General features: G+C 35.4%; 1 protein-coding gene across 1 annotated transcript; it reads left to right on the top strand.

Moving 5' to 3' along the window:
- Window positions 1-11302: 11302 nt before the first annotated feature.
- Window positions 11303-12593, top strand: LOC126761807 (uncharacterized). Its single transcript, XM_050478214.1, has 3 exons — window positions 11303-11817; window positions 11935-12075; window positions 12147-12593. Exons 1-3 carry the CDS (start codon window positions 11714-11716, stop codon window positions 12334-12336), a joined length of 435 nt encoding a protein of 144 aa, XP_050334171.1. The 5' UTR covers window positions 11303-11713; the 3' UTR covers window positions 12337-12593.
- Window positions 12594-14051: the final 1458 nt, after the last annotated feature.

Below are 14051 nucleotides of genomic sequence, written 5' to 3'. Positions count from 1 at the left end.
TTGTTGCCACTGTTCTCTGGTTGGACATGATATTTTACTAAGCCAACCGTTTTGTATTACATCTAAATCGTTTATTGTGGGTCCCATTATTATTGGATATTTTTATTTCAGAAGCAATGAAATGTTGCCAAAGCTGAGTTCAGCTTATCGTCTTATTCTGCTGGAGTGTTAAGTTGCTAGTTTAAATATGTAGATATTTCTTCCTTTGCGGGTTGGATGCTGTGGCAATAAGAAGAGAGTAATGGCTGGCTGGAACTCTACACCAACGTATACTTATGGACATAAGATAAGAGAAGCCAACTGCTTGAGCAAGCCTACCTCAAGATGCATGTACCTATGTACATACACTTACATAAGCTTATAGATTTGCGTGTGGGAATAAATTGCAAATATAAAATGTTAATGGACAATAATTTAATCAAAAACATAACAAAAATAATAATAAATCCTGGTAGATACATGATGTTTTTACAAGAATATCCTAAACCAAAAGGGAAACCGTTTAGTCGTATATGCTCTCACTTCAATTCAGTTCATTGTCATTTACAATTTTGAATGAAGAAGACTTGTATGTACTAAGTACAAGAAAAATAAACCAGTTAAGTTCCATTACGAAAAATACGAGTACTACTTGATAGGCATATTAACACGTAATCACTTCATTAAATACATCAACACTACTCAATTGATGAAAGGTTTAATTTATAGTTTATACAGTGATTCAAAAATGTTTTGGCACAGGCGTTGTCTTTGCTGAAAAATATACCTATTCAAAATTGAAATGACAATTTTTTTAACCAGCTTTTGGACCATTATTAGCTTACAAACGCTCAAGAAGGGTTCTGCATAAATTGTGAGTAAGTTAAGTTTTTGGGTAATATAAGTTTTATTATTTTTTTTTTCTGCTCTATCCGACTTATTACTAATAATTATTTTAAAGTTGTTCAATTTTCGATACAGTACGTATTATTAGCTGACATACATACATGTATATCATAATAAGCTGAAAATATATTATTTCATAAGAAACGCGAAATGCATGTTAAAAACGGCTAAATGCTCATGAATGAAGGTTCTGCATAAATTGTGAGTAAGTTAATATTTTAATTTTTTCTTATTACTCATAATTATGTTAAAGTTTTTCAATTTTCAATCATTCCATGTCAGTGCAAAACTTGGACTAGTTATAGGGTGAGCAAAATGGCCGGTCGTACAGAAATTTCGATGGATTTTCGTAAAATTATAATGAATTTGCACGTGCAGCAAAAATCTTATCGTGAAATTGGTAATATAGAGCAGAGACCTTATTCAAGTGTGCGAAATATTGTAAAACACTACATCAACACCGGAAATTTAGAGCGTGAGAACAGATCTGGAAAAAATTCGCACCACGTCAGGAAAGCTGCAGTGACTCAGAATCCGAAGATTTCAGCATTAAAGCCATACAGACAGAATGGGCAAATATAACTCAAACTTAGTAGGAAGTATCCGTCGACGTTTAGAAGCAGTTATTTAGGCCAAAGGAGGTTTAACAAAATATTATAATTAAAAAAAATCTGATTCAAAAGAATATTTTCCATATGTGCGCCTAAACTTTTTTTATGTAGAAACCTAAATATATTCATTATAATTTCATTATCTTTAAAAATATGTTAAATGTTAAATATCTTTTAGTTAAATATATAATAAATATGTTAAAATTGAAACATTTGATTATTTTACTTTAGTAACTTCAAAGGGAAGCCTGTAATTTTTGGATAAACATTTAAGTTTATGATGTGCCTAAACTTTTTTGATTCACTGTATGTAGCGTGCCATCAACGAGTTATCTAAATTTGCCACAAAGGAAGAGTGGCTTGAAGCAATCACCATACAAGGTGCTAGCAAACAATCAATTTTCATGTGCTCAAGCTCGGGCCCTGGCTGATATCTTAATCTAAGGCAGTGATTACATGTGTTGGTAAATTATAATAGATAGATTAAACTAGTAGAGCACTATTGATAAAATGATTTATTAAAATATATAATAAAGCTACGAGAACTTCTCAATGTGTGTATAGTATTGGTGCGCTGTGGTCTTTCATTTGTTTGAACTTTTGAGGATCGTTGCTTTTGTACTTAAGGAACTTTTTTGCATTAATTGCACTTTGAGACTTACTGGCATACCTAAATTAAACGGACGGCAGTTAAACTGACAGTATATTTTCTCACACGCTAAATTAATCATACATATGTATATGAACATACGTATATATCATGTAGATATGTATGTACATTAAAGATGTATAAATACAGTGTTATCGCAAGGTGATGCATTTAGATGAAATGCTTCCTTTCTTTTTACGTCGAACACGTTTTTGACCAAATGAGGTAACAAGTTGACTTCTATGCAATAGTTAAACAACAAAACTGGAATCAATTACAGAGGCTACTGTTAGCAATGTTGTCGTGCTACAAACAAGGGCAAATAAAACTGCTGTACGAGAATGACTAGAAGAAGGAATTTTTATTATAAAACAGGAAACAGTTAAATTTCGGTATAAGGTCACTGGAACCTGGGACAAAAAATAGTAAGACTTTTCAATTGAAATTCCGTGCGAAAACCCATTCCTCGAAATATTTCTTTTTCTGGGTTGGTATGACTATCAGTGAGTTCCATTAAATTTTGTGCGCGGAATCAAATTTCTGTTGCTGAAACGTTCAGAATGTTAAGAAAGCCCTTCGCTGATAATTGTTTGTCGCGAGCAAATGTTTTTAACTGGTACAAATTATTCAAAGAGGGTCGACAATGCGTGGACAATGAACCACATCCAGGACGATCATCAACATCAACTGATGATCAACACGTCAATAAAATAAAGGAAATGGTGTTTGAAAATCGGCAATTAACATTCAGAGATCTTACTGGAGTCGTTCAAAAGTCTCAGTGAAACCATTTTGAAGAATCATTTGGGCCTAGAAAAATAAAAGCACGATTGATTCCAAAATCACTCAATTTTTCCGAAAAACAGCGTCTCGTTAACGTCTGTGAAACAATGCTTTCCGACTACCAGTATGTCATGAAACGTATTGTTACTGTCGATGAGGCTTAGAGCAATGCTTACGACCCCGAAAAGGACAATCGATCGACCGAATATTGTGGTTATTAAGGTTATGTTAACTGTTGTTTTCTCCGATTATGGAGGTGTGGTGCACTCCGAATTCCTTCCGACCGGCCAAACTGTCAAGAAGGAATACTATTTAAGTGTTTTGCGTGGTTTACGCGAAGCTATTCGTAAAAAAGGTCGGATTTATGAGCCGATAACTCTTGGTTTTTGCTGCATGATAATGCACCGTCGCATACTAGATTGATTTTTCGTAAATAAATGGTCTGAATCAACCAATACCAAGAAATTCTTATGTTGTAGTAGAGCCCAGCCAGCCATTACCCTCTTTAATTTTTTGCCACAGCACTCAACCCACAAAGAATGAAATATCTATGTACATACATATGTACGTATCAGCTTAACATTCCGGGTTTAAAAAAACTTTTAAAGAGACGTTAATACTACGAATAAGTAAAATTAAGGGTTACATTACCTGTTGAACACACCTCATACATATGTATATATGTAAGCACAAAATTACATTTCAAACTGCACTTTACATAACTCGTCAAACTCGGTCTCTCTCAAATTTTTGAACGTGCTACCTAAGATTACCATTTTGTATGCCCACATGTGCCGTTATTCTATTTAAAGTTCACCGTATATGCTCTTTCATAAGCAGCGCCTTTGTCCATTTATTTAGTGCTTTTATTCATTTGGAGTGTTACAAATTTGGTTGGTGTTCGTGAACTCTTAAGCAGCTGATATATGTATGTATGTATGTACATGCATTGTGTGTACATACATACGTATGTATGTTCACAAGCGTGCATCGAATGATGAATCGAATTTCGCTCTTGCATTGTGATATTTTTTTCCCTCTTATAATACTCGTATTACCGCAGTTAGCTGCTTGTCGCTGGTTTTAACAAAGATTAATATTAACGAGCTTTTGATTGAGCCGATGAAACTTAAAACTATTACTGTGTTGTTGTACTTCTACATAATACACTGAATCTTCCTAATGAAGCACGCCCACATTGGAAAATTGAACTTAAAAAGAAATACTCGATCTGCAGTTGACCCGCTGAGACACGCTGATATCACTAACCCACTAACGCATTTCTTCCATTCAACATTGCATTCAAAGGTGTTTAAGGCAATTAATTAAAATGGTAGACGCAATACAAAACAAATGCATGCATGTAGATGCTGACATTGCTGCTGAAGTGGCTGATGTAAACATTGCCACGGCGATTAGACCGATGACCCATATGTATACATACGTACCATCAAGTGCATACAGAGAAATGATAGTAGTCAGACACCAGTCACAACTTGAAGTTCCTCACTTAAGTCGAATCAGACTTACCAATTTGTAGGAACACTGAAAAATACCAGTTGTCGATATGGAAAAAGACAATCCGCCGACTAGTTGGGTATGTGGTTCAAAGCAGTTGGCAAGTGGTATATTACTAGTTGACTCGGCTGCAGGATGGTTGCGCGTACTCTTATACTCGTGTATATTTACAAATCAGTGGTCAACATCGACACCTACACAGGCATTTGCATATTCGTGCATATAAGTGTTAGAGCAGACAACTCTGCCGCACAGTGACTACGAGCGGACATTATAAGCCCGGTAAATGAGGGTCATATTCAATAATGAAATATTAGCACTTATAATTTTACAAAATTTTGTTGCAATATAAAATACTCGCTTCAAAAGGAAATTGACACACTGTAATTGGTTTATAAATGACTTTTGTTGACACAATAAGCTGCATCTTTGGCACTTAATATGATGGAGGTAATAAAAACACTGATAAAAGTCAACAGAACGGTAGTTGGAAGACGCTGGCAAGGGCACATAATGAAAAATTAATACTTTAAAACCCATTGAATTAAAAAAAAAAATTAATACAGTCAATAAATTTCATTGAAATCGAGTAAAGATCGCTGGCCCAAAAGCTTGCGGACTGTTATTTCCTTCAATATAAGTGACATTTTTCCATGTGCATATCTTACTAGACATCAATTGTTAGCTTTTAGTCCGGAACAAACCAATTCTAAAGAATCTATATAACTGTTTATATAGATGTTTAGCTCAATTTATAGATAAAAAACTCAGACGGTGAGCATTTTCACTCTTTTTTTTAAATACAAAAATCGGATGCTTTTTGTCACTATATGTACTTGTACGTAGGCATAGTAAACAGATGTATTTGCTTCACACATACTTTCACTTTAAGTGGATTACATGCGTATGGATAAATATGCAAACAAAAATTAAAAAGATTTTATAAAAAAAATAAATGTACAAAAGCTTGCTCTCGAACCTTTAGTATCAAGCAATTCATCGAAACCAGAAAACTGTAATATTATCTAGCCAGAGGGGCAAACATATCTAAAGCAAAACGAAAATGAAATGCTCAAAGTCCAATGAAAAGTAAATGAGCTTACCCAAACCGCCAAAACACTTAGCATTGAAGAACCGTGCCAAACTTAAAGCATGGCGGATCAAACTCAAATCCATACGGTAACACCCAGCAGCTGCAATTGCTGCTGTCTCAGAACAAAGGGCTTGGGCTTGGCGACAATATCAAATGTCTGCTAATAGCCGGATCCTTTTATTTGCACTCCCATTTATTTGTAGGCCATGAATAAGAGCGCTAAGGCAAAAAACGGGGTGAACCGAAAACAACGACTCAGAAATACTATATTTTTTGTAACACATGAATATATGTATGTATGTGTGTACTTTGGTTATGGGACTGGTGTCCGCACCAGACATATGGGTGTGTTTGCACACATGAATGTGTAGGTACTTAAGCATGCACATGTCACAATTGAAGCAGATAGTTGTAATAAATTATATAAAAGTGCATATGTATGTAAATATGTCGACTTTTTTAATTATAAGTAGATACGGAACTCCTTCTGTAAAGCGAAAAGTTCGTATAATTTTAAAAAAACTCACAAACCATTTTGTTGGCGAAATTCAAAATCTGAACATATTAATATGAGCTGTCTTCCAACATTTCAATATTATTTTTGTAGTTCGATGCGTATTTTAACAGAGATCACGAGTTTCAATTACAGGCATCAAATAGTCGATTATCATGGCGCGATAACGGTCGCCAACGCATGGTCCATTTGGACCAGTGGTCCTTAAATTTTTGCAGGGTCACGTTTCAGTTTGAGTGTTACAAACATCGCGACAAACTTTGGAATATTATAAATCGCGCCCAATTGATGCATTTGTTGGGGCCAATAAGAATGTATATAGTACATTTAATAAAATATTTTATACATTACATTATAACGGGTGATTCAAGTAGAGGTACTTTTTTTAATAGCCTGTCATGGTAGTTTTGTTCAGTATTGCTTGGCATTTCATCATGGAAAGACTTACGCTTGAACAACGTTTACAAACAGTTCAACTTTATTACGAAAATTCATGTTCTGTAAAGAATTTGTTTTGTGCGCTTCGCTCATCTTATGGTCAACATAATCGACTCCGAATCGACATTATCACCCATCTTGAGATCCAGCATTCATTATGGGATAATATTTAAAGGAATAGACCACATCCATCACGCAGTGAAGAAAATATAGCAGCCGTAGCTGAGAGTGTTCACGAAGACCGAGGAGTGTCGATTCGGCGCTGTGCGCAGCAACTCGAACTGACGTATGGAAATACTTGGCGCATTTAAGTCGAGATCTTAAATTGAAAGCGTACAAAATACAGCTTGTGCAAGAATTAAAGCCATTTGACCTTCCGCTTTTTCGAGCCAAATTTTTTTTCAGTGATGAGGCCCATTTCTGGCCCAATAGGTATGTAAACAAGCAAAATTGGGCCGAGTAACCTGAAGAGATTCAAGAGCTGCCATTTCATCCAGACAATACAACGGTTTGTGTGGTTTGTAGGTGGAATCATCGGAGCATATTTCTTCAAAAATAATGCCGGTAGTCACCGTCAATGACGAAAGTTATAGCGCCATAATAACTGACTATTTGATGCCTGTAGTTGAAGCTCATGATCTTAATTTCAACAAGATGGCGCCACTTCCCACATATCGCATCAATCAATGGATTTATTGAGAGAACACTTCGGTGAGTAGATAATTTCCCGTTTTGGGCCGATCGAGATCGTGTGATATCACACCGTTAGACTGTTTTCTGTGGAGATAAAGTCTGAAATCTATGCGAATAAAAATAAATGACAAAGAATATTCTTTCATTTCCCACTAAATTTAAGGCTTATGTGTTTTTCTTTAAAAAAGTAGGGAACTTCGATATGAATCACCCTATAGCTGACATAAAAACTGAACGATCAAAATAATGTATGGGCAACTTTTTTATTTGACAAGATATCCACACAAAATTTGGCACAGATTATTGATAGCGTTTGGAGTACGAGCTCCGAAGAAATTGTTTAGATCGGAGTACTATAACTCTTTGAAGTCATTTCTTGTTTTTTTTTATCGTTTTTCAACTCAAACAATCTATTCAAGACGAAGTTTATTTTTTTTTTCAGTTTTTCAAACAAGAACTGGCCCAACTTGAAAATCTGTCATGCAATAATGTAAAAAAATACTATATCCATACGCGTGGTTATGAAAAGCGATAAGTGCTCCTTGGAATTTATTTCAAATTGATTATACAAAAATAAGGAAGGGCTAAGTTCGAGTATAACCGACTCTTGAAACTTGCAAGAATTACAGCCGGGTTAATACCTTCAGATGCACATGGCTTGTAAGTTATAAGGCGTTTAGGGCAAGTATTCACCCGATTTTATTTATTGTAGGCTCAAATATGCACCGTTGTTAGAAAGACATATTATCTCAACTTTATTAAGATAACTCACCTATTGACCGATATATGCGATATAAAGTCATCCGGAAGTTCGAAAATCATTATGTTAGGTACATGGGGGCTAAGGGAAGTATTGACCCGATTCAACCTTATTTTACTATAAAGAAAGGATCCTCGCCAAATTTCCATTATATGTATGTATATCTCACACATTGACCAAAGCACTGGGATTTGAACAGTTTCAATTCAATTTTGACAATTTTTTGTCATAAGGTGACATACTTCAAAGGCACTATACGTGCAAAGTTTTATCTCGTTATATTAATTTCTTCATGAAAGTGACAGAAACCAATGAAATTTCAAATTGTGTTACATGGGAAGTAGGAAGTACATACACTGTAGCATAGAAATATTCAAGGGTTTTTGATGTGCGAAATTTGATTGAAATCGAAACAGAGGCAGATTTTACCTAAAAGTGGGCCTAGCCAAACCCGTGCTATAAGTAGTTTTTAACTGTACCGTTATATGGGGACTGAGTGGAGTTATCTATAGTTCTTATAATCTTTGCTTTAGGTAAATTTGTTTGTCGTAGCTTTAGTGGTTTAGGAGACATGTACTATAGGCCGTTTAGAGGGTGGAGCCACGGGCACTTTTTCCAAATTTTTAGCCCACGGATGCCCTATGCTACTTAGATAATGAATAATGAATGTACGAGGGGAAATGATATAATTATTTACTTTATTCGAATATTGAATAGTCACATTGTATAAATATGTATATAAGTATTTAGATACATATAAGGTGTTTAATCATTAATAAAATTACTTCCTAAAAACATACATACTATATGTCATTTTAGTATAGATGTATATCACGATTATCGTGTTCAAATAGTGATAACAGCCCCCTCGTCGTGTAACCAATGACAAACGGGTAGAATAGGTAAATAATATACATACCTATGTATGTATGAAAAATTCAACTTTTGTTCAAGTTTAATGAGATTTGTTAAAAATAGAGAACTTTAACTGTAGATTGCTGCGCGTGAAAAAAAAAAACATACTAAATAATTCAAAGAAGCGCCGCCCAAATTGCTCAAAACTTTTCAACTTTAGCTTTATTTATCATTTTTACTGGAGAAAAACCGCTATTTTAATAAGTTTGGTTTCTAAAGAAATAAATTAATTGTCGTTAGTCACGTTTTGTTGCGCGGAAACTAGCAATAACAAACCAGGTAAATCAAAGTTCGGGTGGATTTAGTTATTAGATACTTTTTGGAAAATTATTATATTATATACGAGAAACTTAGTATAAAAATTCACACAAATATGTATGTATGTACTTACACGTATATGCATGAATGTACATACATATATACATTTATAAAGTTTTATAAGTGTAGAAAAGTCAACTTCCTTTTTCAACGTGATGATATTGGCGTTACACCGGAAGTATTTAAACGTATAAGCAAATATACGTACATATGTATATATTTTTGTATTAGTTAATGCATTATCAAATCGATGCATTAGTCAGCTGTCGCGGGTTGAAACGATGATTAATTTATGCATATTCAGCCAGAGTAAAATGCACTGTGAGCGACGAGGTGACAAAAGAATTGTTATAAAATAATTATATATTCTGATTATATGTATATATACATATATATGTATATGACTTTATGTAGTCAACAAATTTCCATTCTCTGGCTGATTCCTTTTCAGGTGTGCAAGGCGCTTCATAATATATGTATAAACAACTGACTGCTTTTCAACCTCTAGAAATAAAATCAGCACAAAATATGTAAATTTTTTTGAATTACATATATTAAATTACAACAAGGTTGGGGAAAATTCGGCTGAAAGAGATTAGGAATATGAATGAAATATTTTTTGACTTAATAAAATTTATCTTCATTATTATTCCAGATAAATTTGATTTTAGTGATTAAATTTTTTGCAACTTCATAACACCATTATCACACCACACCCTATTCATTTGCAGATTTTTTCGGATTTGGCGGATTTTTACAGCCTACAACAGGTCGTGCGGATTATACAAGGTGGGTTCCAAAGTAAACAGGACTTTTTGAATCTAGCCATCTATATGTCGTCGACTGGTGCGTTAGAATCTGCAATCTTTATCGATTGTCCAGTGAGAATTTCATGACATTTCATTGATTGGAAGTGAAGTTACTGCGTTTTAAGTGTGAGTATGTTTGTTTTATCGGTGCGAAAATGAGCTACGAACAAATAGCCAATATTAAATTTTGTTTTAAAATTGGTAAAATTTTTACCGAAACATTTCAATTGATGAAACAAGTTTATGGCGATGATTGCCTGTCCCATAGCAGAGTGCACGAGTGGTTTCAACGTTTTCGTGAGAACATAAATGACGATCTACATGTGGGCCAATCAAAATCCGTGATCACCGAAAATTCCATCAAAACTGTGCGTGAATTCATCAAAAATCAACCGAAATTATCATTACAATTCATGGAAATGGAATTGAACATCTCCAAAACATCGATTTATCGCTTTTTGACAGAACGTTTGGGCTTACGAAAGGTGTGCGCACGGTTTGTTCCGCCCAAATTGACTGACGACCAAAAATTGCTCACAATCCAACATTCGAAGGACATCATTAAAGAGGTTTATTTGACCAAAAATCACATTTTAACCATTAACCACTCCCCGTATTCACCTGATATGGCACCGTGCGACTTCTGCATTTTCCTATAAAGGGAAAGTGTTAAGCAGACGTAGAGGCCATTCAAAAGGCTTGCACCGGCATACTGGCGGCCATACCGGCCACCGAGCTAAAACACTCGTTCGACATGCTTTTGGACCGTGTAAAAAGCTGTATCAGGAGACTATTTTGAATAAAATAAATTGATTTTGCCGGAAAACCCATTTATTCTGTTTTTTTAAGTCCTTTTTACTTTGGAACGCACTTTGTTCTTGTATGTAGTTTTCAAAGAAGAGAGCGAAGATAAGGAAACTACTGCTATGTTTTAAAAATTTAATAACAGTTTTTTGATTACACTCTACCTTACGTGATCAAAATAAATGTAGAACCGGAAGCTCCTAAAATACGGGTTGTTAAAATCGAATTAAAGTCATGTTCAAAAAGTAACTTCCTGCTATTTAGAAGAATATTAGGTCGATAAAACCGATACGGAGTTTACAATTGAATTGTTAACCTTTAAGAGATGTGGATGTTGGTTTTTAATTGATACCTAAAAGCTTAAGGTGAACAAAACTATTACACTCTGTAGCAAAATATACGGACTAAAAAGCTTGAATCTTTAATTTACTATTCATTAGTATACGTATTCCTCTTTTCATATAAAACTTTCGCATGCCTTTTTAAAGTAATATTTTCAAATATCCGTATCTGCTTGGCGTTCCGAATTGTTTTTCATTCCCGACTGCTCAGCGAATCCCGTCACTTTAGAAATCTTAAAACTTCATTCAAATTATTTCAAAAACATTTTTAAAATTAAATTTTCGTTTCCTCTCCTCTTTTTTGTACATCCATTTCCCTTTACCATATTTTGTTAAATTTTTATTTTGGACTCTTCTGGATATTTAAACAAACATACATAATAAATTCAGGACTTGGTCCAGAACGAAAATTATTTACGGAATATATCCTAGTCATTCTTTAATCTGCAATCAGTCCACCAGGAATTTACATACGGATCATAATATTTATTGATATATTGGACAAAGGAGCAAATACCGTGAAAAGATACGGAGAAAGTTACGAGGAGCATACATACATACATCACGTCAGAATAGTTTAGTATGTCACGGTTTTTCACATTATGGAAAAGCCCGGAAGATGGCGTAAATCGAAAATCGGATAAAGTTTCAAAATTTCTACTCGACGTCAATGAAACTTTTAAAATGTAAGTATGTTGTTATATTATGTACATATATTAGCTAGTATATTTCGGTATGCAATTATTTGTTTGATATGAAGAATGTGAAGAATTAAATGTTTCTGATTCCTTTATTACCTAAAGCTTCCTGAACAGCTGCAGTTGGTTTGTTTATGCTGTAGCCGCCTTCCTCATCAGTTGTTGTATTTACTATTACGTGTATGATTGCAAGCGTCGCTTAGAGTTGCGGCGCAGACGTCAAGAGGTTCAACGCGCTAATGAAAGGTGAATTACCGTACAATATACTATAGCAGGAGTTACGAAAGTTATAAACTTATTATCACTTTCTAATTTAGAGTACCACAGAGAAGGCGACCGGGCGCTATCTACAGAGATCATGAGATCTTTCGAAATGTTATGCGCACAGTTAGACAATATATTGGTCACACAGAAGACAAGACCCAATTGAAGCCTTATGTGCTTCGTCGCACGAGGAGTGGTGCGATATATGGACGATTTTCTACTCGCGAAGGTGTGGGCACATAGAATAGAACTATTGAGACTCCTTTTGTGCTGATGATTTTCGGTAAAACTATTCATATATCAAGCTGTCTAATAAAATCAAAATGTACAACAAAACGTTTGTGCCAGTTTCCATTTGAACAAAATGCTAGTATTCAATGTTGATTTAAGGTTGAATTCCTGTAATCGAGTTGTTGGGTGGAAAATCACCAGCTCCAAACCCTCCAAACATCTTCTCACCTTATTCGACCCTATTTCAGAAAACCATACAACTTTGTAAGTATTCGGTGCAAATAATTCAACAAATAGGAAACTGATATCTGAATTGTGGATTGTATAATTGCAAAACTTGAGAAGATTGAGCAATATAGATTTTCACGACGAAAGAAATAAGTTTTTCATATTATATTGTTGATCGAAATACTAATGGTGCAGCATTTTTCTATGAATGCTAAAATCTTTAGAAAGATGTATGTATATAGAGATGTGTTAAGAACATTAAAAACAGATTAATTCTGACAATTATACAGGGTTTGTCCGGTAAGTAATAGGGCTGATTTTCTTCCGCCGCGACTGTACTTCAGAGCACGCGCGCACCGACTGGATTCGGTAGAGGGCGTTCCTAGCTACGAACGAGCGGCTGGTCAGTTGTCTCCGAGCATCTGGAGAGTCAGGACAAACATTTTTCGGCGACATGTTTCTGTGAGTGTTGCGAGCGGAAAATGCAGCGGTCCTTAGAGCTGAGGTACGCGGTTAAACCACGACAACGCCACGGCTCCCACCGCCTTTCTTGTGAACTGCTACCTATCCAAGGCCGGCATCCCAACGCATCCATAGCCGCTGTACAGCCCAGATGTGGTCCCCCGGACTTCTTTTGTTTCCTTGCCTGAAAAGGCCGATGAAAGGCAAGCATTTTAAGACGACAGAGGAGATCCAAGCAGCATGTACCTCGGCTCTCAAGGCTATTTCGGAAAATGCCTTCCGTGACTCTTAAATGCTTAAAAACCGCGCTGGCAGCGCTGCATCGACGCAGAAGGAGCCTATTTTGAAAGATTTTAAAGAATTGTAACGATTGGTTCAATACATTTTTTTTTAGTTAACCCAGTCCTATTACTTTCCGGACAAACCCTAAATTCAAAAATAGGTAGGAATCACATCTTCATTCCTAGGACATCGCACTTCTAATGTTTCATATGATGTATAGTTTGGTTAATTTTGAAGTAGCCACTGCACAATGTGGAGTACATTTTTTATGTACACATGCATGTAGCTCCATTCTAGCCACTTTTTTAAGGATGTGCACAATGCCTGCAAGCACACTGTTGAGCAAGTGAACACGGAATACCGTGAAAAATAAACAAAACCATGTGCCTTTCTCACCCCTAGCAGCTAGTGACAAGCTTTGCTTCCAGTGCCAACTAGCTTTCAAGAGTATGCTTTGCAGTATGGCGCATGCGCATGTTTACAATTTTGGCACATTGACAAGGGAGCGAGGCCGCGCAAAGCTTTTACGACAATAACATCAACGGAGCATTTGACCTGCACTACGGGCGATGGGAATTTGTATGCCAACAACAATTTCGTTGGAGTTCTCATATACACATATACATTATGGCGTATATTTGTATGCATATATATGTACATACCTACATACCAATGGTGCATACCTACATACGGATAGCTGGCATGTTAGCTGGCTGCTATTATGGCTTTTCAGGGTTCTGCAAATACTCAGTTGA

The sequence above is a fragment of the Bactrocera neohumeralis genome, chromosome 6 (genome assembly GCF_024586455.1).
Source record: "Bactrocera neohumeralis isolate Rockhampton chromosome 6, APGP_CSIRO_Bneo_wtdbg2-racon-allhic-juicebox.fasta_v2, whole genome shotgun sequence".
Lineage (NCBI taxonomy): Eukaryota > Metazoa > Arthropoda > Insecta > Diptera > Tephritidae > Bactrocera > Bactrocera neohumeralis.
This window is presented reverse-complemented; position numbering and strand designations above follow the sequence as displayed.

Excerpts from the sequence above, each read along its gene's own strand:
- LOC126761807 (XM_050478214.1), top strand. The coding sequence starts at position 11,714 with ATGTCACGGTTTTTCACATTATGGAAAAGCCCGGAAGATGGCGTAAAT. Across the intron at positions 11,818-11,934 it reads GTCAATGAAACTTTTAAAAT|CTTCCTGAACAGCTGCAGTT; the intron begins GTAAGTATGTTG and ends TATTACCTAAAG. Across the intron at positions 12,076-12,146 it reads GTTCAACGCGCTAATGAAAG|AGTACCACAGAGAAGGCGAC; the intron begins GTGAATTACCGT and ends TTTCTAATTTAG.